Raw genomic sequence first — 25,576 nt, 5'->3', positions numbered from 1 at the left:
CATATTTCCATAATGCCCCTCAGAGGGCACTCCTGGCCCTCTTAAGAATTTCTGCACTATCTGTGCTGTATGGTAGTATAGCCACATGTCGATACTGAGCCTTGAAATGTGGCTAGTGCAACTAAAGAACTAAACTTTTTGTTTTTTAAATGTTGATTTATTTATTTTTGAAAGAGAGAGAGAGACAGAGCGAGAATCCGAAGCAGTCTCTGAGCTGTCACTGCAGAGACCGACATGGGGCTTGAACCCACAAATGTCAGTATGTCAGTGCAGAGCCTGATGCGGAGCCACGAACCCTGAGATTGTGCCTGAGATTGTGACCTGAGCTGAAGCCGGATGCTTAACCAACTGACCAAACCAAGTGGCTCTTTTTTTTTTTTTTTTTTTTTTTTTTTAGTGTAGGTTTCAATCCCACCATGGAGCCCAGTACGGGGCTTGAACTCAGGATGCTGAGATCAAGACCTGAACCAAGACCATGAGTCAGATGCTTAACTGAGCCACCCAAATGCCCTAAAGAACGAAACTTTTAATTTAATTTACACATTTAAAACTAATGCTCTGTTCAGTTTTTGGGAAACTTTTAAGTATGATCGGGACAACTTAGTTGGGTAGTGAATCTACCTTGTCTACTGTAAATTTCCTGAACTCTGAATACAGATCAAATATTTCTAATAAAAGGTTTACTGAACTAATTGAGATGCTCTAAGTGTAAAATACCCAGAGGAATTTGAAGATTTAGAAAGCAAAAAAGAATATAGGGACTCCTGGCTGGCTCAGTCAGAAGAGCATGTGACTCTTGATCTTGGGGTCATGAGTTCAAACCCCACATTGGGTGTAGAGATTACTTAAATACATAAAACTAAAAAAAAAAAGAATATAGAATATCTTATGAACACCATTCCTATATTACATTACATGTTGAAATGAAAAAGGTTTGGATTTATTGGATTAAATGTTATTAAAATGAATTTCACTTATTTCTTTTTATTTTGTTAATGCTGCTACTAGAAAATTTAAAACTACATATATGGGGGCAACTGGGTGACTCAGTCAGTTAAGCGTCCGACTTCGGGTCAGGTCACGATCTCATGGTTTGTGGGTTCAAGCCGTGCGTCAGACTCTTTGCTGACAGCTCAGAGCCTGAAGCCTGCTTCAGATTCTGTGTCTCCTTCTCTCTCTGACCCTTCCCCACTCACACACTCTCTCTGTCTCTCTCTCTCTCAAAAATAAACATTAAAAAAAAGTACATATGTGGATCACATTATGTTTCCATTGGAGACTGTTGGGATCGAGAAAAGTCAGGGCCATTTTGTGGCCTCTGAGATCCCTTCTTGCTTTTTGTCTGGTAGAAACGCATAGTGAGTCAGAAGTGAGAGAGGAGTTTGAAGTATTGGTTCCTTATTCACTAGCTGGCAAACCAGGGGCTGCAGGGGCAGGGTCTCTGCAATACTAGAATAATCCCAAGTGATTATTAGTTTTTAATGAAGCCCCAGATTTTCGCCTGTGGTTTCTGGCAGGGTTGATGTTTTTCCACTACATGCACCCTCTGCTCAGTCCTCTGGGAACCTTCCCTTTACATTCTGACGTGGGGCTTTTGGCCTGTGACACAAAGACTTGTGCCAGCTCTACTCAGAGGCAATGAGGAAAAAGCATTTCAACGTACGCGGAAGATGGCCTATCGCTCCATTCCGGTGATTTACAGATAATACAGGTGGTTAAGTTTCAAAGCAAACTGTGGGGTCTCCTCTGAGGCAGAGCATAGAGAACCAACCTAGCGTGTGGGCAGCTCAGTTACATTCCAGCCACAGAGAGGCCTCCCTGATCATATATTCAGAAGTCTATTACGGGTTTTAGATTACAACTAGACTAGTTAAAATAATTTTCTGTTCTACCTTTAAGGAAATGACTTCTTTTTCCTTAAGTGGTCAGTTTGGTGACAGGAGAAGAGCAAAAATGGTGGCAAGCTTGAGCTTTAGGGACCAAACTCAGAGTACCAATTGTCAGATTTCATGGCTGTGGAACCATGGGCAGACAGCTTAGCCTCTCTGAGCTGCAGTTTCCAGTTTTCCTATCTGAAATACCTCTTCCATATATAGCGTGTACTCAATAAGCAGTAACGGTTGTTCACTACCAAGAAGTAGGAGTGGGAGGTGAGGAGAATTTTTAAGCGAGGAAGCGTCTTAGAACAGCATCTCCAACACTATATTCCTCAGAACACTGGTCCAATGAAGTAGAATCCCAACAGTAAAAAGTTTTGCAGTTACTACATTTTGGAAATGGTGTATCCCTCAGTGGAGACTGGTAAAGTACATTAGCATATTTAACATTCTAAGAAGTCCTGCAGCAAAGAAATCAGTTAAAGTAATTTTTTAAAATGTTTGTTTTTGAGACAGAGAGAGAAAGAGACAGAAACAGAACATGAGTTGGGGAGGGGCAGAGAGCCGGAGTCACAGAATCCAAAGCAGGGTCCAGGCTCTGAGCTGTCAGCACAGAGCCTGATGTGGGGCTTGAACTCATGAGCTGTGAGATCGTGACCTGAGCTGAAGTTAGACGCTTAACTGACTGAGCCAGCCAGGTGTCCCGAAATGAATTTTACTTAGCTGAACCCAGCCTTTCCCAAACTTATTTTATTAGTTCTTTTTCCCCCTCAAGGAATAACTATTACCTCTGTGAAGCCTACTTTGGGAAATAATGACATGAGAAAAATATCTAACCTTCTAATCAGAATCCATTGATCCCACACTTCGGATGGGCTGGAGTCCTTGTCAGATTGTCCTGTGGTGTGGGGGGAAAATGAGACAAGCCACTAGACTATGTCCCATGTCACCTAGGTCCATAATGAAAAGCTCATCTGTGAGGGAAAAACTTAGGGGGGAAAAAGTAGTGAAATGAAATGTAGTTTCTTGAAACATTGCCTTGGAAATTTCTGTTTTGGTTGGTTTTGGTGCAGGGGGAACTGTAAACTAGATATAGAGTCCCGTGAACTCTCACAGCTCTCCTCAAATGATCAATAGCTATCATAATCTTCTGCCATAAAAATATTTCAAAAGAGTTTCAAAATGCCAGACTGGGGTTTAAATACACACACACACACACACACACACACACACACACACACACTCTGCATAGTTATATATGAGCAGATTAAAAGGATATGTTTAATTTATAAGTGCTACTTTGATTAGAAATGATAGATGTGGAAAGACTGCTAAAGGATAATGTTCATACTCAATTTGCAATAATTACACATTTCTTTCATCAAGACACATATCTAATATAATCTCCCAAATCCCAAAGTACACATAAAAATAAAGTCCAGTAAATGACACCAGATAGAATAGGATAAAAATTCTACTCCTACGAAGATTCAGAATACACCAGGGTCTAAATCTAAATGCACAGAAGCAGACCTAGATAGTTTTGAGTATTTTGGTTAGAGCATTATTGGCCTCCAATTTTTATTTTATATATTTCAAACAGAAGAACGTTAGAGTACAATACACAACCATCAAGAATTAACATTTTTCCCATTTGTTTTACTTCACATATGTACATATATATTTAAATATGTATATATATGGGGGGATAAACTGGTTCACAATCAATTGCAAATATGATACTTCACCTTAAATATTTCAGTATGTATCTCTTACAAAAAGGTCATTCTCCCACATAAACACATGGTATTATTCTGCCAATAATTCTCTAGTTCCATCTGAAACCAACTCTAGAGTCAAGTTTCTGCAGGAACAGTCAAGGTTCATATATTACATTTGTTTATATCTCTTTAAATCTAGAACGTTCCTGTCATCCCAACACTTTTTCCCCAGCGCATTGACTTTGTGGTGAGACTCATAGTCTGGTAGGATGTCCCACATAGTGGCTTAGTATATCTGATTGTTATCTCTTGGTGTCATTTAGCCCATTCTTCTATATCCTGTGCTTTTTATAAACCAAAAGTTAGGTTGAGATTCAGGATTAGATAAACATTTAACTATACCTCATCAATGAAATGATTATTCCCATTTGCCTTTTTCCCAGCGTAGGTGTACATAGTGCCTTTCACCATCAAGAATGTTCTGGTTTGGGGCGCGTGGGTGGCTCAGTTGGTTGGCTGATCATTGGCTCAGGTCATGATCTTACGGTTTGTAAGTTCGAGCCCTGCATGGAAGATCTGCTTGACATAAAGCAGGAAATTGGGGATAAGGTTGTTGGATGGCTGGGTCAGCCTCTTGATGTCATTCAGGTTGCAGCCCAATTTTTTAAGAACAACTGTACTTGTCGTACAAATTGAGGCATTACGCGAACAGAAATTTGGCTCTAGAAACAATGCAAAACCTACCTGTCCTTTTGATCAATACTAAAACCTCCCTTATTTATCTCAAAAGGCTTGCAGATAATGTAGAAGATCTGGAATTTAGGGAGGACATACTGCCCTTGGAGAAACTTATACATTCTTCTCTTTGCTTTTGAGTTGTAAAGGTTCTGCCTGTTTCCTCCAGGAACTCAGAGCCCTTTCTTAAAATGTGAACTTCAGGGAGATAATTCTTTTTTTTTAATGTTTATTTATTAATTTTGATGAGGGGGGAGGGCAGAGAGAGAGAGGAAGAAAGAGAATCCCAAGCAGGCTCTGTGCTGTCAGTTCAGAGCCCAATGTGGGGCTCCATCCCATGAGCCGTGAAATCATGACCTGAGCTGAAATCAAGAGTTGTATGCTTAACCGGCTGGGCCACCCAGGCATCCTGAACTTTAGGTAGGTAATTCTGACCAGGAAGGGAAAAAAGGTGATAATTTGGAAATTAGGTGAATGAAAATCTTAAAAGTCTCCTCCACAAATATTAGTAAAATTTTAGCCATCTGAGAGGTAACCTTAACTTATTCTGTCTGCCAGAAACACAATTTGGACTCCATTACTCTTTATAAACTAGAGTATTTTGCATTATCATATCTGTCTTAAGGCTAATGTTTTAAAATGAAAGTTATAAGATTTCTGCATCTATCTTTATGTTTGTGTATGTCGATGTGTTTATGTTACAGATGTGTGATATTTTTCTATCTCTGGATGGTGTTGCCCAAATTAATTTGTAAAGAGCTCTTTTAATTAGCTTAAAAACAAACAAGCATTTATATTAATCAAGTATACTCTCAGAAATATTTAAACTAACACAAATATTTTTCAAGGTCATGTGATCTAGGTTAGTCTTTGGTGTATAATTGCTAGTTTAAGTTTGTTGGTTTAATTCAAACACATCTTTAGAATTATCAGCATTAAATATAATATTTTATGCTACCTAGGTTTACTATAAGTCAAATAAACATGTTACCTCTGTTACAGAATCTGTCAACAAGAAAGATAACTTAAAATGGTTGTTAGCTGTTTAATGTCTCGCGAAATTTTCATGAGTAATCGAAACATAACTATTAGGAATAAGTAAATCAGATCTAAGTAAGATAGAAGTTTATAAATGAACTTCCCAATAATAAGTATGCTTTGTGGTATGTCTACTTAAAAATAGTTTCCACAGTCTTGGAGTGCCTGTGTGGCTCAGTCAGTTGAATTACTCTTGATTTCGGCTCAGGTCATGATCCCAACATTGCTGGATTGAGTCCCGAGTCAGTTTCTGCACTAAGTGTGGAGCCTGCTTAAGATTATTTCTTTCTCTCTGTCTGTCTCTCTGTCTCTCCCTCTGCTCCTCTCCCCCTGCTCATGTGTTTTCTCTCTGTCTTTCTAAAAAAAAAAAAAAAAGTCTCCAAAATCTTTTTGGTAACTTAAAACCATAAAGATATAGTGAAATAAGTTAAGTGATGAATATGCATCATTCCCAAATAAGATAAAGTACTGAAAAAATAATTACTGGACATAGGTTTATCCACTTTTGCCTTCCTTTTAAAGATGCTTGGGTCTTTTAGTAAACATGTTTTGTGCCACACTGAGAATTTGCCTATGAGGAAGCATATACTTCTAGAAATTATGAAAAAGATTTATTAAATTTGCAGTTCCACAGAATGCTAGTGTGACAGACAATCCAGAACTTCTTACTTCTTAGTTTTCAGTAGGAATGATGGATTTTAAGTTTTAAGAAATCTAATTAATGCATGTAATTAAAACCACTTAGAAATAATAAGAGTAAAAGGAAACAACTCTACATGGAAAGTAGGTAGGGAAAGTGGAATGACCAGTTGTTCCAGAATGAGAAAGAGAAAGCCATAGGCCAAAACCTGAATGGATATAAAAGGAGTTTTATCAGGTTTGTGGAAGAGAAATCTTGGAAGAGAAATTTTATATGCGGTTAAGGTGACTAAAATGGGAATGGATGTGTTCACGATTTTAAAGAGTGAGTTTCAGTATCAGAAGTACGCTGGTACAAAATTGGAATTTGGCCTTTCTCTCTATTAAAAGGACAAATTTTTCTTGGAATATTGATCTTCTCTTGATAAGAAGTGTATGAAATTTATTGTTTTTTGTTTTAAACTTTTGGGTAATCAATCTGGAAAGCAAAGAGTTTGAGTTTTACCAAAATAATTTACTGTGTATTTACTTGTTTTTATCAGATCTTTGATTACTTAAGAAAACACAGCCTTCTCAATACTAGAAGACTAAATTTTGTTCACAACTACATAACTTTCTGTATTTTCCTTTAAAATCTTCTATTGTCGCTTTAGTTAAATTGATAATTTGGTATTATTTTATAACGATCTGAGATTCTATTTAGTCAGATGTTCAAACCTTTTGACAATTTCGCTAAATCAAATTGTGAATGCAGTCTTTTTGACCTCATAGTAACTTTGAGATTTTCCAGAAGGTCGTTAGAAAATCTCAAAGAGGGTGCCTGGGTGGCTCAGTCAGTTAAGCATCTGACTTTTGATTTTGGCTTAGGTCATGATCTCCTAGCCCCATGTCAGGCTCTGCACTGGAGGTGCAGAGTGGGATTCCCTCTCTCTCTCTCTGTCTCTTTTTCTGCCCCAACTCTGCTAGCACATATGCACTCTCTGTCTCTTAAAATGAATAAACTTTGAAAAAAAGGAAAAGAAAGTCTCAAAGCATTAGCCTTTCACCTTGTAAAAGAGAAATTTTAAGCTAATTAGGTTTATCTGGTATGTCAAAAGAAATTATGTGGGAAGCTTGTCAAATAAGTGATGACAAACCTTCTTAGGTTATATGTGTATGAATGTCTATTACTAATATATATATTCTAGAAATTGTTCAAAGTTGCTAGAAATCTGTCAGTATTCTCATTGTTCAGCTGTTATCTAAAATTATTGTATGCCACAGAAATAACATTTCCTAATTGAATGAACTTTCATCATATCTATAACCATGGCTATTTTTTAAAAGTCTTTTTGTCATTTATAGACAATTACATTTTACTCTGATGCTTCTGCAAAGGTACTTCATCTTCAGACAGATTCATGGAAAGGGTTCTAGAATATAGGTTTCTGATAACTTTAAGATCATAAAACTGAACTGAGTAAGAATATCCAGAACTAAATGAAAAACTGGAGTCAAGCAGAACAAGAGTTAATTACATGGGATTAAATGAATTGATGAAAATGATTATAATTTTTTTTTTACAGCTGTTCCTTGAAACATTGCTGATTCCTTAAGGTTTTCTTTTTCTTCCAGATTTAAGGAAAGCCTTTTATCTTTTTCTTAAGCTCTGTATGACTTAGAGTAATTTTGTAAAGTATGCCTTTGTAAACAGAATTGAAACATTTACTTTTACTCTTTATCTGATCCCTCTAGAATTCAGAAACCTATTGAGTATTCTTATTTTCATGGCAGTATAATTATTTGCATTAGTTCAGTAGAAAATGTTCTCCTTATAACAGGACACAGTTGCAAACACTGGTTGTATTACCAAATCTTTGACTGGAATGTCATATTTGAGAATATGTATACCATCACATATAACCAGACAGTTTGAAGGAACAAAGATGACTTATGCAGCCAATAAAAGCCCCTTGGAAAAACTAGCCTGATAACTTGCTTAAGGGTTTTCTGTAGACTTACCAGCTGGGTGAAGGAGGTTGCTCCCTGGCAGCCGCTTGGGAGCCCTCAGGACAGCCTTAAAAGAGAAGAATTCATGCAAATCTGTAAGTATTCCAGGTGAAGTCTGATGGTGAGTTCTTGGCTAGGTTTCTTAGTCTGGAAAGGCTTTTAACAGTCGAATCTAAGCGTCATTAGGAAAAGGTCCCTCAAAGCAGATTTAAAAAGAGCCTATATGGTTGATTACTATGCTTGCTGCATTTATGTAAATAATTAGTCCAAATGTAATGAGACTAGACTTATTTTGCAAACAAATTAGTCTTAGTGTGTTGATCTTTGATAGAGATGAGGGTGACTGTAGAGGAAAAAAATTGTTTCATTGGAAATTGTACACAAACTTGCAGACATCAGATTCTAGTCTTGTTCATTGTCTTTGAGGTTTTGTTATATACCTATAAACTGAAGTGGATCCTGAATTCTACTGGCTACAACTCTCTGGTCTAAAGTTTCCAATTATCTCCCATCCTTCTGATTTGGAATCAGTAATAACAAAGACTGCCTTGAACTCTCCTTGGAAGAGACCATATTAGGTCCTCTGCACTACCCACATACAAGTCAGACCTCAGGAACTTGAATCTTGGGTCCACATCTGCCTGTTAAGAAGGTCTCCTCCAGGGGCGCCTTGGTGGCTCAGTAGGTTAAGTGTCCACCTTGTGATTTCAGCTTCAGGTGGTCATCTCACAGTTCGTGGGATCGAGCCCCATGTTGGGCTCTGCACTGAGAACCTGGAACCTGCTTGGGATTCTCTTTCTTCTCTCTCTCTCTCTCTCTGCCCCTGCCCATTTGTGTGCTCATATGAACGCATGCACACACACACTCTCTCTCAAAATAAATAAACAAACTTTTTTTTTTAAAGGGGGGAGTCCTCCAGATTCTTGGAACTGCACACCAGCTAGAGATCTAAACTTAAAGTTGATGAGGGAGTTTACTTCCCAGAAGCAGACAGCATCTTGAGTGGACAGCTCTCCCAAGTTCACAGATCAAGACCTTCATCTCCAGCATTAAAACTTTACTCTTTTTGCTTTTTTACTGCTTGCTTTTTCTCTCTATTAATGCACAGGAGGACAATGCTTCTTAATTCTGGTGACTATCACTGACTTTACCAATCAGGCCACAGCTGCACAACAAAAGTCCCTTAACTTTCCTGCTAAGGTGGTTTTAGATAATAGAATTGCTTTAGATTGCTTATTGGCTGAGCAAAGAGGAGTCCGTGCCATAGCAATTAACTCCTGCTGTTAATTGCTGAATCAATACTTTTGGTATTATACCAAATACAAGAAATTGATAAATATGCTGCTTGGCCAAAATAGGTTGATGCCCTTTTAGGTACATTTTGTCATTTATTTGATACCAGCTGGTTTAGTTCATGAATGCCCTGGCTAATGAGTAGACTTAAGTCTCTTGGTGTTATCTTCCTGATAGTTAGCACTTCAGTCTCCCTTGTGTGCTGTGTTCTCCAGGAGGTCTTAAGGGCATGTTTGCAGCCATCAGCAGTACATCAGATGGTCTCACTGCACTTGGAGAAACAGAAACAAGATGAACAATGAGAGGAACACAAAAACAATCCTTCCCCAGATCTGATGTCTTTCCCTTTGAATTTCACAATGAGACCAGAGCCACTCAGCTTTGGTGGTAACTGAGAGCACGAATACCAGAAGTTTGGTCAATCTCTCGTGTGTAAGAGTGTGACCAAAATGGAGGAACTGCTAAATTAATTACACAGGGAGGCCATCAAACTGCTGTGGTTCTAGTGCTGTGGCAGCCTGCCTGAGCCGTGTAACCCACAATCTAAGCCTGTAAATGCCTAATGGTTATGAAATCAAAGCACTAAGGACAACCAGTCGCTAAAAGCCAATCAATAATTTTCTAACTTCTGCCTTCTCTCTATAGAAAGTCTCTCCCTGAGCTCCTGTTGGTGGAGCACTCCTACCAACCACTCCTAATTTGGTGCTACTTGATTCAAATCTCTTTTTTTCTGAGATAATATAAGATAATGGTATTCATTCTATATGCTGGGATAAATGAATGAGGCTAATGTAGTCAGAGATGACTACCTAGAAGCCTGATGCCCTACCTGGTTGTCCTGAGGGCTGAGGGACCCATGTATCAGCCTCCTACAGGAGGCTACGGGTGCATTCATGGTACATCAGGGCCAGCTCTGCACCCTAGAAAACCTAGAGGAATGTATATTCTGATGTTATGATGAGCACATCTTTCTTTTTTAACAATGGTGTTTCTCTTTTTGTGTGTTTGTGTGTTTCTTGTTCCTCGCATTGATTACACAGGACCTGATCATTGTGAAACCCCTCCTTAGTGGAAATATAAATGTCTTTCTCGACTACTTTTTGATCCTACGTATTCTTTTTATTTTTTTTTTAAGGTTTATTTATTTTTGAGACAGAGACAGAACATGAATGGGGGAGGATCAGAGAGAGGGAGACACAGAATCTGGAACAGGCCCCAGGCTCTGAGCTGTCAGCACAGAGCCCGACGCGGGGCTCGAACTCACGGACCGCGAGATCATGACCTGAGCTGAAGTCGGCCGCTTAACCGACTGAGCCACCCAGGCGCCCCTGATCCTACGTATTCTACATGAAGTATGCTCAACTCCTGTTCCAAAAGTTTGATTTATCTGATTTTTCTTGCCTGGGAGTCATACCTCAACAGTTACTAACTGAGTTCTCTTATGTGCCAGTTATTTTGGTAAACACCAGGGATAGAGAAGTAAAGACTGTTTCTGACTCTAAGGTATTTACAGTTCAGTGAAGGGAAACACAGGAATGGTAAGAGAAGGTAAGAAGCGCTTAATGGTGGTCAGTCCAAAGTTCCATGGCCTTAGACTTCGGGCAAGTGGGAAGAGTTCCCAGAAGCAGTGACATTTGACGTGTAGCTTGAAGGAGAAGTAGAAGTATGGCATTTCAAACAGGAAATAGAGCACTGAATAAGAGACAGAAACCCGTGGTTCTAAGAAGTAGGTGAGCTTGTCAGTGTGCCTGGACCACCAATTAAAGGCAGCACCTGGAAGAGTGACAGAGGACGAGGGTGCAAGTGAAGGGACAGGTTTTGGGTTTTGCCTGCTGCAAAATTAGGTTAAGACTTTTTATGTAGGAGACTGACATCTGTAGATAGTTTTTTTTTTTTTAAACATGGCTGTGGCATCAATATGGAGAATGGATGGGTGGGGAAGTCATTAGGAGATTGTTGCCATCTTGAAAACAGAAGTGATGAGGGCTTGACCTAGGGTCACGGTGGTGGGAGTGGATGAAGGAAGGCAGTGGTGATAGAATCCATAGGAATGGCTGCAGGCATACAAGACAAATCAGTTTGGACAACTGAGTAAGTGATGAAATCATCAACAAAGAGGAGGAGAAAGTCTCAGCCCCCACCATTTCAGCTCTTCAAATCCAAGCCATCCTTTTAGACTCCGCTCATTCCTCCTTCCGCTCATTGTCTCCTTAGGGACCACCCTCTCCCCAGAATATCTATTCTAGGAGACAGCAGTGGACAGTTTGCCGCCAGCAGGAGGCTGTTATTTCATATATGTTAGGTCTGTTTCCTAAACTAGAGTGCAGGACTCTCATTCACAAGCCCCACATCTCATACTGCCCTGATATTCCTCTCAGTGACTGTTGCACAGTGACAGGCATTTACTGCATGTTATCTGCCATAGGCAATGGGGCCTAGTGCTGTGCTTGCAAGTGAAATCTTAAATATAAAATAAAAATGAAGTGTAACTGCTCTGGTTAATGCTGGAGTACAAGGCCTGGAACCTAGGATCTGTAGTTTCCTCCTGTCTAGGGCTCCATGAGACACAGTTTGAAAACTTTTGGCTTAGTGGACTGGCCGTTGGTTGTGGAGTCAGAACTGAGTTCTGATCCCTGCTCTGTCTCTTACCTAGCTGCAATGGAGTAGACACATGGGGAAACGGTTCTCAGCCTCTCTTTCCCCTCTGTAAAACAGGGATAATTATACTTCCAATGGCTTATGGGGAGGACAAAATAAGGCAATGTGTGTAAAAATCTCTGGCACCTATTAAATACTCGCTAGGTCATTGTAGTTGGTAAGAATATTAAGACACTTGCTAGCTGATGGTGTAACTGACCCTTGTTGAATTGGTACTTTGTTCAGTCTATATAAACTTAACCATTGCTCAGGTTAGGAAAAGCCAGGGTTTGGTTGAAGTTATTGGGGAGTTTGGGATCAAAGGGGACCCAATCTTGTCTTATGCTGTGCTCTCTCTACTCCATAAACCCACAATCGCCTGCCTTTGCATGAGGACCTGTCAATATTTAATGTGTGGGTGTCAGTTGCTGTAAACTGAGCATACCTCAGCACCAACTTGAATTAATTATATGCAAGAGGAGAGAAAATAAAATGCCTTCTTCTCAGAGCCCCAAGTTTCATTGGCTACACTGAAGCCAGGAAACCACAGGGTGAAATTTCTACTGATGGAGGACTCCGAGAAGAAGCTGAACCAGAAGAGTGACGGCAAACCACGGAAAGTACGATTTAAAATCTCCTCCTCCTACAGTGGCAGAGTGTTGAAGCAGGTCTTTGAGGATGGGCAGGAATTAGAGTCGCCAAAGGAGGAATACCCTCACAGTTTTCTCCAAGAGTCCCTTGAACCAATGGATGGCGTTTACGGGTCTGGGGAGGCCCCCAAGCCCCGACCATACTCCCCTAAGCTGACTGCTCAGAGGATCAGTGTTTTTAGAGAGGGCAATGCTTACACTTTGGCGGGCGGCCAGTCTTTCTTCAATGATTACAAGGCGAATGACCATAAGGTTGGTATTGTGCATGATGTGTAAACTTTAAGTTAAAATGTGTATAGAAAAATGCCTGATTCAAATTTGTACATTGCTCATGCTCCAGTACCAACCAGAGCTGTAGGTGCACCAAATGGGAAGCCACTGTTGGAATAATATTTCTGGAACAAAAATAACATGCTTGCTGACTACTTATTGGAAAGTGCAGTAAGCGGACATAGTATTCCCTTCCATCCAGGGTAGTAAATTGTAATTGGGTCATTCGCTGGGTTATCTCGGTAAGTAAATTTAATAGAGATGCAGTGGTTTTCAGGTTGCCAGACTGCCGTTTTAGAAAATTATGTGACAACTGGCTGTTTTGTTTCCAGAAAGAGCCGAGTGTTTGAAGGTGCTCATTTTACTCCAGCCAATTATTCAGCTTGTGGTTTATCCCTGTCTTGTTTTATTTCCTCTCTCCCTCCTGCTGCCTGCTTGTAAAAAATGTTTGTTTGTTTGTTTATTTTGCCTTTCCCTTGTGTGTTAGCATGAACACTGAGTGGTTGGAGTCCCGGGAAGAAATGGTGAAAAGCAAATCAAGCAGAGGAAATGTTACATGGGGAAGAAGTTCGAGCTAGTAGTTCAGTTGAAACCTGTATTTTGTCTGTTAATTCAATTATCTTTGCCAGTACCATGGATGATCAAAAGCACATACATGATTTTCTTTTAAGCTAGAAGAACTTGGAAAATATTCATTGATTTCTAAAAATGAAGAGATGTGTGGGTGTTTGCCAATGGGATTGTGAATGCCTTTTTTTTTTTTCTTTAAGATTAAATACAGTTATCTAATGTGCCAGGTCATTAATGAATAGTACACCAGGATATGCTCTCATCTTTAATGTGTGAAATTCAGATAATTACTCTCTAATCATTTTTATTGTTAGTTTCAAAGGGAACAGATAATTCATCTCTGGCAGACAAATGCATTGGTCTTTCTGGCCTTGGTGAAAGTGAAGTTATGGGCAGTCCACATTTATCAAAGATAATACCAGGTTTCTTTTTGATAACGAAGGGAGCTGGAGTGAACAACCCCTCATGTTAGTGCAGTAACTTAGACGTTATGAAGCAATATCACATACTTGCTTTTTTAAAAAAATTATTTATTTAAATTCAAGTTAGTTAATGTACAATGTAGTGTTGGTTTCAGGAGCAGAACGCAGTGATTCATCACTTATACATAGCACCCAGTGCTCATCCCAACAAGTGCCCTCCTTAATGCCCATCATCCATTTAGCCCATCCCCCCCACCCCCCTCCCCTTCAACAACCCTCAGGTTTTTTTCTGTATTTAGGAATCTCTTGTGGTTTGCCCCTCTCTGTTTTTCTCTTATTTTTCCTTCCCTTGCCCTATGTTCATCTGTTGTGTTTCTTAAATTCCATATATAAGTGAAATCATCTGATATTTGTCTTTCTTTGACTGACTTCGCTTAGCATAATACATTCTAGTTCCATCCACATTGTTGCAAATGGCAAGAATTCATTCTTCATGATCTCCGAGTAATAGACTTTTCCATTGGGTCTTCAGCACAACTTTGAGGAGAAAGGCAAAATATGCGCATTTCCATTTTGCAGATGAGTAAAATTGAGTGCCAAGTTGTTAAGGGATCTACCAGTATTAGAGGGTCATTAGGTACACAGTCAGAATAAGAACCCAGCTCTTCTGATGCCTCGCGCTTTTGACCCTCTGGAATGCTCCTTTTTAGAGAATAAGGTCATGAATCATAATGATGACGTTAATATATATAGTTGCCATTTACTGAGTGCTTGTCATATCGTAGCTTCTTGGCTATATCTTGTACTTACAGTATCTCTTTTAAACTGAATCTTATTTGTAGGTTTAGACTACAAAGTTGTAGTTTATACAAACCTTGTATAAGCCTATGGTAGAGAATATTGGACCAGTTCACAGATCATGTGTCAAACTTGGCATGTATGTGAATGTATGATTTGGTAAGGACTTACAAAGCCAGATAACTGAGTTTTCATAGGAGTGCTGCACCATTGGTTTAAACACAGTACGCTGGAGACCATGTTCAGAGTTTGATTCCTGTTCACCTGGTTTCCTGCATGATCCAGTTATCCTTGTTTTCTTTGTTGCCTGATCCAGTGCCACCTCCTAATCTTAGCCAACCTCTGGGTTAGAGGGGGATCAGGACAGATTCCTGCAGCTCCACCCACTGAAACAGGTTGTCAGTGTGGTATTCATGAAAAATAAGGAAACGAGAGCTGGAAAGCCATGATTTTTCAACAGTGAACCCAGTTGTAAAATAACCCTAGTAAATATTGGCTGTGAAGCAACACTGGGCAGCAGTTAACTACAACAATTAAAAGTAAAGGCTCTGAATTTGAGCAGATATTTGTACACCAATGTTCATAGCTTCTGTATTCACAATTGCTCACAAGTGGAAACAACCCAAATGTCCACCAGTAGATGAATAGACAAATAAAATGTGATATATACACACAGGCGAATATTATTCAGCCTTAAAAAGGAGGGCCGTTCTGACACATGCTACAACATGGATGAAACTTCAAGACCTTGTGCTAAGGGAAAGAAACTAGTCATAAAAAGATAATTATATGATTCCACCTGTATGAGGTGCCTAGGGCAATCAGATTTATAGAGACAGAAAGTAGAGCAGTGGTTGCCAGAGGCTGGGGGAGGGGCGAGGTGAGCGTTTAATGGGCATAGAGTTTCAGTTTGGGAAGATGAAAAAGCTCTGGAGATGGTTGGTGGTAGTGGTTACACAACAGTGTGAATGTACCAATGCCACTGACCTGTCTGTCCACTTAGAAATGGTTCAAGTGGTAAATCTTATGTAATATATTTTACCACAGTAAAAATAATAATTAAGAAACAGGGGCTCTGATGTCTGTTAGACCTGGGCTTTTTGTCCACTCTGCCTACTTACTGTGGGAGCTTAAGCAAACCACTTAGTCTTGCCAAGCTTTAATGTTATCATCTATGAGATGAGAGTAATAAAAATACCTACTTATGGGGCACCTGGGTGGCTCAGTCAGCTAAGCATCCAACTCTTGGTTATGGCTCAGGTCATAATCTCATGGTTCGTGAGTTCAAGCTCCGCACTGGGCTTGGTGCTAACAGTGCAGAACCTGCTTGGGATTCTCTCTGTCTCTGTCTCTGTCTCTGTCTCTCTGTCTCTGCCTATTGCTCGCTTGCATGCACATACTCTCTTTCAAAATAAATAAATAAACTTTAAAAAAAGTATCTACTTATGAAGATTGTTGTGGTGATTAAAAAAAGTTTGTATGTAAGAAATACTTAGCATTATGCCTGAAACATTGGATGTGCTTAGCTATTGTTCCCTACCATTGTGATAATGACCAGGTTCCTATCAAAGAAATACTGAGTCTTTGTAAAAAGTTTTATGGGATAGAGAAAGAGAAAGTGGTTATAAACAACTAAATATTTTAAAGAATTGAAACCAACTGAAGTTTTATAAGGTTCCTTTAAAAAAAAATGGAAGGGAAAGGAAGGGAAATGGCATTTACTAAACATATACTCTGTATATATTATGTAATTTCATCTTCACAGTAATTCATTGAGAAAGATTCTTACAAATTGGAGAAACAGTGCACAGGAGTTTAGTAACTTGCAAATCTTGCACAGAAGAATTCGCCTCAGGCCTGCCTGCCTCCAAAGCCCACTGCATTTCTAGGACCCAGGAAGGTGTTCCCGCATTTAAACGCAGAGCCACAGAAAGGTTTCGTGGTGTCTGAAGAGCAGTCTGCAGGCACATTGCCACTGTCAAGGGCATTTATGAAGCTCAGTCCCGTAAGTTGCCGTTCTGGGCACTATGGAAGGAAACAAAAAAATTCCTGGCTTCTTCATGGCCCTCTGTAATGGAAGAGTGGGTGTTTTCTCACGGGCAATTGGGCGTAACCAGATAACGTGAACTTTAGTTACACCCGGAGCGTTTCCTTAGACACAAGGAAGAACTTGGCTGTCAGGGTGACTGAAACTTAAACACACCTTAAAGGTGATTTGGGACCCTCCTTCTTCGGAGTACATTAAAAATAAATTTACAATCTTTGGTGTCTCACATATTGACCAGGTTAGAGACAGGAGGTTGGACCCTATGACCACAGACTTTTTTTTCAACATGCTATGAGTTTCACCCCAAGAAAACCATTTCTATGTGTGAAAAAAAAGTTCCCTAGTAATTGAACCTCTTTGGCTATTAGTGGAAGTGGAAATGGAACCTTCCAGAAGTGCCACCATCTTTATCTTCTGATGTTCAGAAACTGATAGTCCAGAGTGTGAAACAGGAGCCCAGTGAGCATCAAACAATAGGAAATGGAAGCTGCCACACGATCCCTTGAAGAGAAGGAGAGAAAACAGGCTCAAGTAGGAAGCTTGTGGCTTCATAAATAATGATTGAAAACTCTGCGGGTGTTTCAAGGAAGGGGGCCTGAGTACTGAAGTCCTGTTTAAGCCAGGTTGTGACTGAATGCATTAGGATTGTAAAGAGGAGACTGCTTAATTGTGGCATCTAAGTAGATTTGGTTTCTCCCGTTGTATAAGGGCGGGGCAGAGGATTTCACGTTGGGGTATTTAGCTGTGTAGCATGATTGTGTGTGGACTGCCAATGGACAGTTTTTCATACTAGCAATGTTAGGGGTGCCTGGGTGGCTCAGGGTGGTTCGTTGAGCGTCTGACTTTGGCTCAGGTCATGATCTCACAGTCCGTGGGTTCAAGCCCCGCGTCAGGCTCTGTGTTGACAGCTCAGAGCCTGGAGCTTGCTTCAGGTTCTGTGTCTCCCTCTCTCTCTGCTCCTCCCCGCTCATGCTCTGTTTATCTCTCTCTCAAAAATAAACGTTAAAAAAAAATAGTAGCAATGTTAACAATGCCCACCAGTATATAGTATTTTTAGCTTTTGGAAACCCTGTCTTATATACTCTTCATTGCACCCCTACCCCTAGAAATTGATATAATTAGCCTCAGGGATGGGAGTCCAAATCTTTAACCACAGGGACATTGCCCAATCAGTACAGAAGCCAGCAGAATATTGGGGCAGGGTCCTGAAATGTGGACTTCTGAGCAACGACCACTACATTACTGGGTTTAGGGGATGTGAGAGGTTCCCTGAAGAGAGCTGTGGGTAACAGGAGGGCGCTCAGGAGTCTCAGGACAGCACCTGCTTACCACCCAGTATCAAAGTATTCTTCTGTTTTGATAATAACTTTGTCTGTGGTGAAGCCCATCAGTGAACACCATCAGTTAGATGTCACCCCATTTGCGGAGGAGCAAACTGCTGTTCTGAGAGGTTACCTGATTCTCTTAAATCTCACAGTTGGTGAACAGCGGAATTGAGATCTGGTGTTGTTTCCCTCCAAGCTATCCTAGCTCTGGGAGGCAATATGTGTTCTTAGTTAATAATCCCTAAACATTTACTTCCCATGCTTCCTTACTGCATTGTTGTAGTATTGTCTCAATTATTCCTCAGCAAATTGTCAAGTAATACATGATAAATCTATACAAAAGAACGTGAGCTATTGATAATGATGCCACAGGGTCCCTGGGTGGCTCAGTTGGTTAGGCATCTGACTCTTGATCTCAGTTCAGGTCTTGATCTCAGGGTTATGAGTTCAAGCCCCGCATTGAGCTCTGCACTGGGCCTGAAGCCTACTTAAAAAAAAAATGCTATAGAAGTATATTTTTTGACATTAAAAGATTTTTGTATCATACAATTAATAAAAACATTACATATATGTAAGATGATTGTACATATATAAGATCATTATATATTATGTATTTACATAAGATCATTATATACATAACAATCTTACAGGTTTTTTGGGGAGAAGATGCTTGTGAATAGTGCAGGGTAGGTGTTGAGAATATGGACTTTCGAGTTAAACACACTGGGGTTCGAATCTCAGCCACAGACCCTGACTGACTGTAACCTTGGGAGGCTCTTTACCTCACTGTGATTCAGTCTCCTCATCGGTAAGATGTAGAAATCATAGCATCCGCCTCAAGGGATGCTTGAGGGGAAAGTGAGGTAATGCTTGTAAATGCTTATCGTGGTGCCCGACACAAAATAAATGCTATCCACTATAATCAAATAATGATAATCAGTAAATTTTATCTATTATTATTTATGCATAACAATTTTGGAGAGCTGTTTATTTTTTTAAGCCCTCTTCTGTATTTATTAAACTCTTTCTGTGTGCATCCCTGCATCAGCTACTGCTGTATGTAGTGGGAATAGAAGTTCTGGCTCCCACCCTGCAGTCCCGGTTTTACAGTTAGTTCAGCTTTGCTTGGTTACCATCAACAGGGGGAAGGAATCTGGGTTTTAAGGATTTTAGAGAGAGTGAAGAAAACCAGGGAGTGAATCGTAGCTTTGGGGTCTGTTGGAATCATAAATGCTAGATGGTTACAAGGTCCTTCTCTCCTGTTGCCTGAGATGTTGAACGGTTTCTGCAGCCCTGTATATGGTGATCGGTGTTAAATCTCCATGCTCATTCTCCATTTCTCTAGTCCCCACCTATTATAGATTTTGGAAAGATAATCATCTACACGAACAACCTGAAAATCATCCGAACCCCAATGGACAAGAGAGACTTCATGAGGAAAATGCTCCAGAAGGAAGAGGAGGCCGAGGAGGAGACTCTGATGAGCAAAGAAGAAATCTGTGGAGACAGCGGCCTGAATGATGGGCATTTGCCAGACACGGAAAGCACATTCCCCCATAACCAGTACCCACAGGTGTGTCAGAATGGTTCGCTGTCCTACTTGGAGCTGGCCCTACAGCAGTGGTCTCCACATGGTTTTGATCTTTGCACTACTTCAGAAAAAACTTGAATGTAAATACTTAAGATGTCTAACTGTTAAAGATGTTCAAGAATTTTAACTTTATTATTATATTTTAATGGTAAGTGATTAGCAAAACAGTTATGTATATATTTCAAATACGCACAGTTTTTTTTTTTTTTTGATGACTTCTTTTGAGATCCAATTAGGTATTAATTGTTTTCACTCTGCAATGTGGCAAAGAACAGCTTGTTCCAGAGATGGAAAAAATCAGCTCTGTTCTTTTTCTTAATGGGTTTGCTTGTGTTTGTCTTACTGGTTTATCCTCAATCCAGTTTCCTTGAAGAGATCTTATGAAGACATGTGTCCAGTTTTGTAGAGATTAGTTTAGTTGAATTAAGCCATATTGTCTCTAAGTCTTCTAGACCAGGGACAAGAGAACTTCAGTATGTTGCAAAATGCTCAAAGCGAATGAGTGAGCTGGGACACCATTGTCACTTTGCACGCAGTGAGGTCACTTTACGTCATGTTTACTCTAGGGTCCCCTGGGTACCATGTTTGGTCACTGCCTGACCTAGTGAAGGTGCCAGTGTCAACTAGTTTATTAAAAATTAGTATAACGGTTTATTTTGAAGATATTATTGATGCTTAATTTCTTGCCTTTTTAAGATAAAAAGTAAATATAAATAGTTAGAATTTTTTTTTCTTCCCACACTCCTCAGAGGTGTGCCCTCTTCACCTTGGAAACTGTTGCTTAGACATGCTCAGATGAGGGGTAGAGTGATGATATTCATTAGTTCACAGTGTGGGGTTGGGAGTGGGAAAAGCAAGTTTGATGGTTTTAAGCTAAGGGAGTAAAAGCTTGGATAGCAGCAGAAATGAATTTTCTCTTTCTTCAGATTCCATCTCTTGGGAGCTGAAGCTTTCTGTGGGACTTACTCTCACCTCCCATGAGTTGGTGTGATGCAGTGAGCTGGCGGCTTCCTCGTACTTGAGTGATATCCCCACCCTGGCAAGGTTTAGAGGATGGGAATGAGAAAGTCATGACCAGACTCTAGCAAAAGACTCTTACTAAAGTGCTGCTCACAACGACTCATGTCTCTTTCCCACCTGATCTCACACTAGATAAGATATATTTGAAATGAAATATGATCATGCCACCCCTTCATCACTCTCTTCCCCCACCCCAAACTTTAAGTGACATCTCATCCTTTGCAGTGAAACCAAAACTTCTGACTTGTTGTAGAAAACGTTGTATAGCCTGGACCCTCCCGGCCTGTTTATTCTCCTCTTACACATCTCTCCTCATTCTCTCTGTCCCAGACACACTGCCCATCCAGCTACCATTCATATGTTCTTTGTCCTTTCCTAGCAGAGGCAACTTTTCTCTGCTTAGAATGTTCTCCAGATTCCCCACCCCCTTCCCCTTAGCATCTGAAAGTGGAGACATCACTTCCTCAGAGGATAGACCCCTCAGAGTACCTCGCACCCCTCCTCGGTTGCAGTCTTCAATTTCTCTGTGTAGTTATTTGGTTAACGTTTGCTGTCACACACTAGAGTTTTGTCTGCATGAGGGCTGGGGCCATGTTTATGTTGGGTTTGGTATAGTAGTTCCAGTGGCACAACAATAAGAATGAAAATAGAGGTTGGCACAGAGTAGGTGCACAGTGCATATTAGTTAAATATTTGTGGAAAGAATATTGGAATTTGGGACCAGAGTGCCAGCTGGTAAGGAAATATCGTCCTTCTGCCTTCTCTTGCCTTTTACATAGCACTATTCAGAACCCAGCTTAGCAGCAGGCAGACTACTAAACATTGTGATCTGAAGCATTACCTCCCCACTTTAAAATTCATTAATTCTATTCTTTTTCAAGCCGTTTTGTAATTTGTAGGAGCATATATTTTCAGAAAGGAGCGAGAAATGATAAAATGCAGGTCACGCCGCTGGCCTGGAAAAAAAAAAAAAAGCAACAACAGCCCTGACATGACAATTATCTGTAAATTCAATTTGGAGAGATCCATGTTTTCTGGCTGTAATACCACAAACTAGGACAGAGGCGTGCAGCAGAGAGTTGCCGTGAAAGGTTATACTTCACTTGCCTGTCTTTTAAACTCTGTTTTAAATTGCTATTTGTTTGCGAAATCCCTCATGCAATAAATGCCCAGCCAGGTTTTATTTTAAAAAAGAGGGTCAGAGAACATCAAGGTGCCCCTTCTGACCAGGAGACCCTTTGTTGTGTTATATGGAGCAGGGAAGCAGTGGGAACCTTGATGAAAGAGCAAGGCAAGGCTAACGGCCAGGCCATGCTGACCGTCTGTATTCACCGTAAAAGAAAAGGAGAGCAATAATTGAATTGAGCCACAGTGAAATATGGAAGGGGAAAAATCTGGCTGTATGTTCGGTGGATTTGAGACCATAACTCATCCGGACTTCTTTATGCCTTATGCGCTCTTGCCTTTGAAATAGGTAACAACAATGACAACAACTGTCATTTATTGAGGGCCTGTGATAGCCAACCACCATGCCCAGTGCTTTCTATGCATTAGTCTACTTCATTCTCACAAGGACTCTGTGAGGTAGTGATTGTTAGCAGTCCCACTCTTTAGCTGGGGAAACTAAGGCACAGAGAAGTTAAGTACCTTGCCAGAGGTTATCAGAGCCAGTGGTCAAACCCTGGACCACCTGACTACCAGTCCTATCATCTTAACCACTGTGCTGAGCAGTCTCCAGATTGGTGCTCCTTAGCATCATCAGGGCTACCACAAGCTTTTGAGTCTGCAGTGTGAAAGCTGAGGCCCCTTTCCTTGGCCAGTAAGGAGCTAGTAAGAGGTGGTTTGGATAGGTCTGTCGGTTCCAGGACCTAAACTGTGCAGTACAACTATGTTCTAAGCTGTCTTACTGATTATTTTCTGAGAGGAGATTAAAAATGCTGAGAATGGAAGACAGAAGCTTATATCCCTCTTGCCTTGAATAGAGGCTCAGTAGCCCTTGATTTAATCATTAAATGATTAAATGACATGCTGAGAGCAAGTGGTTGGAAGGAGGGTGGTAACCCAGGGTAAGAATGGAAATTCCAGGGAGCCTTCTAATAGTACCTCATACAACCACGTGACATTAGATAAAATTTGATCGATGATTTTTTTTTGTTCTCCACAAGCAGGTGCACCAGGTCATTTCATGAATCTTTTCATAGCTGAACCTGACATTGTATGCAAATTAATTTTTGGATGACATGTATAGCATTTTGGTAGGAATTTACTATACTTCCTTTGGCAGCACTGACAACATTAAAATCTCACTGGGATCAAGTCCAAAACAGAAACATGTGGATTTAGCAGAAAAACGGACTGTGACCATTTCCTTAAAGAATATTTTGGCAAAAACACTTATTTTGAATACTCTGAATACTTTAAGGGTAGAAAACAGGTTTCTCCATTGTTGATGTATTAAAATATGGCCACAATCAATAAAATATTAACCGAAGGGTACATTTAGGCTTTTGTCGGTTGGATGATCACTTCCATTCCCTAAATCTAGAATGAATAAAATGTGGTATCTTCTTAGGCACTTTGTAGCACAATGGAACTATTTTCAGAACTCATGCCGCCCTTTTCAAGATTACTTTTATTCTTAAATTATAAAAGAAAGCTGTGTTAGCTGGGTTGAGCCACCCAGTGGATTCCGCCATCTTGTTAGGTCCTAGGATTTAAGAATCAGAAGGGTTCTCCAGACATCATCGTTTTGTTTGTTCATCTGGCAAACATGTGAATGGCACGTGTTGTGCCAGGCACTGCACTAGAAGTCTTGGAGGTGATGGTGACAGGGACTAGCACAGAGAGCTTCATGTCTGGTCAGCAGGAACTTTCAGTAGAAGAGGAGGCCTGCCATGCTTGGGGCAGGACAGGTGGGACAGGACTCCTGGCCCAGAGGTGTGGGGAGGCAAGGCTTCCTGGATAAGTGCTGCTAAGCCAACATCTGAAAACAAATAATTGTTGTCTGGTTTGGGGAGAGCCACCCACAAGACTAGAGGCAGGGCTCCACCCTAAATTCATGCCAGAGTTGGTGTGTATCTGGACTAGCATTGCGGTTGTGGGTGGTGAAAACTGGATGGATCTGAGAGATGATTTGCAAGTGAAATAGACAGGACTTGGTGCTGGATCCACCTGGTATTGATTTGGTACCGCCCCTTATTTCTTGGGAGGTTCATGGTCTATGCACAGTCTGCACAGGAATGCAAAGGTTGCTAGTTTCCTTGAGGTGTCTTAGGGAGGGAACATGACGTAGACAAGGGGCATATTCTGCAGGACGGGAGTCGAGCACTAGTAAGTCAAGACTCACTAGCAGGGCTTAGAAGTGAATTAACTTTTGTGGAAAACCTATAATATGCCAGGTGAAAATTGTGGTTTTTTTCACACTCTCATTTAATATTCCAGCTGCTCCGAGAGGTCAGCATTACTACTCCCATTTCGCAGGGAAAGAAAAACAAAGATGTAGAGAGGTCAAGGGAACTTTCCAAGGTGCATGATTGCTCTCTCAGGCCTTATCACAGGTATCAAAGAAAATAAAGTACTGCAGGAATTCAGAGCTCAGCTTCGAAGGATTGTAACATCGATTCATTCATCCACTCAGGCTCTCGGCCAGTCACACAAAAACAGTATCTCTTGAACGCTTGCTGCTGGACAGGTTCAGCGAGGGGCTGTGTATGGAGTCAGTAAGAGCATGAACTCTGGTGCTCAGTCATCTGGAATCAAAACCTGCCTCCTCTCCTCCAAGGCTGTGTGACCACTGGCAAATAACCGAACTTCTCAGCATCTCAATTTTCACATCTGCAGCAAGGATAATATTTGCACCACCTCACTGGGGTGTTGTACGGATTAACGTAAAGAAAGCTCTTAGAACAGCACCTCGCACCACCTAGGCACACTGCAGCTGTTCACTATTAGTATTTGGCAATGTGGATAAGTAGGTCCTTGTCCTGACGGAGCACACAGAAATGACACGTCAGATGGTGACAAGGGCAGTGAAGGACGTAAAGCTGCAAAGTGCAAGGCATCGTAGCAGGGGATGGTGTCTCAGAGATTCCATCAGGGAGATCCTCTCTGATAAAATTGCAGTGAGAATTGTGTGCCTCTGGTCAGTTCCCTCTTTGGCATTTGTGGGAAGCATTTTCTGCTCTCGTTCTGCCTCTGCCTTTCTGGCAGCCCAGTGCTATTTCAACGTGTATTTGAACAGTGGTCTCTAACTGAATGCTGCCCTGTCTCTTGCAGGAAGGGGAGCTTCCCGAGGACAACTGTTTTCACTGCCGAGGGTCGGGCAGTGCCACCTGCTCTCTGTGCCACGGCAGCAAGTTCTCCATGCTGGCCAACAGATTTAAGGAGTCCTATCGGGCCCTGCGGTGCCCTGCCTGCAATGAGAACGGCCTGCAGCCTTGCCAGATTTGCAATCAATAGCCTGTGGCTTTGTATGTCCGCTGTTATCGCATCCTTCCTGAAGTTACTGCTTATAAACCCCCTCCTTCTCTTCCCTCTCCCAGCAAGGAAGCCACAGTGGCTACCACCACTTCCACCACTGGCAAAACTCAATTACTTGATGACATTTCGTGAGGCTGGTAACATCTCCATGTGGTTCTAAGTGGCAGAGGCATTTTCGAATTAGAGTCGGCTTTGAAACGGGTTCTAAAATTATCCTTCCAGGAACGTGTGCGTGTATCTTACTTGGCTTAGCTCGGTTTTTTCCTTACACTAGTGAGCAAATAAATGCACATTACAGGCAGCAGGTTGAAGTCATTTTCTGGTTGGGAATTATTTTGCACAATTATGCCATGAGAAAGGGATAAAAAAGTAAGAGTAAAAAAGGCAGGTTTCTGATTAACTGAATTTCTGTTGCATATAATGCATTTCAAATCATCATTGGTCAGATTTAATTTTTAATTAAGCAGAAGAGGAG

General features: G+C 40.8%; 1 protein-coding gene and 1 pseudogene across 1 annotated transcript; one reads left to right on the top strand and one right to left on the bottom strand.

The window, feature by feature from the left end:
* Positions 1-10,187, bottom strand: part of LOC122230098 — a 35,611-nt pseudogene extending 25,424 nt beyond the window's left edge.
* Positions 10,188-12,495: 2,308 nt separating this feature from the next.
* On the top strand, positions 12,496-25,326 carry GRXCR2 (glutaredoxin and cysteine rich domain containing 2). Its single transcript, XM_042906121.1, has 3 exons — positions 12,496-12,831; positions 19,357-19,584; positions 24,898-25,326. Exons 1-3 carry the CDS (start codon positions 12,496-12,498, stop codon positions 25,078-25,080), a joined length of 747 nt encoding a protein of 248 aa, XP_042762055.1. The 3' UTR covers positions 25,081-25,326.
* The last annotated feature ends 250 nt before the right edge of the window (positions 25,327-25,576 follow it).

The sequence above is a fragment of the Panthera leo genome, chromosome A1, assembly GCF_018350215.1.
Source record: "Panthera leo isolate Ple1 chromosome A1, P.leo_Ple1_pat1.1, whole genome shotgun sequence".
Taxonomy (NCBI): Eukaryota; Metazoa; Chordata; class Mammalia; order Carnivora; family Felidae; genus Panthera; species Panthera leo.
Note: the sequence above shows the minus strand (reverse complement) of the source record. Positions and strands in the feature narration are given on the sequence as shown.

Coding starts and splice junctions, on each gene's coding strand:
- GRXCR2 (XM_042906121.1), top strand. CDS start 12,496: ATGGAGGACTCCGAGAAGAAGCTGAACCAGAAGAGTGACGGCAAACCA. Junction 12,832..19,356: donor ACAAGGCGAATGACCATAAG/GTTGGTATTGTG, acceptor CCATTTCTCTAG/TCCCCACCTATTATAGATTT. Junction 19,585..24,897: donor CCCATAACCAGTACCCACAG/GTGTGTCAGAAT, acceptor TGTCTCTTGCAG/GAAGGGGAGCTTCCCGAGGA.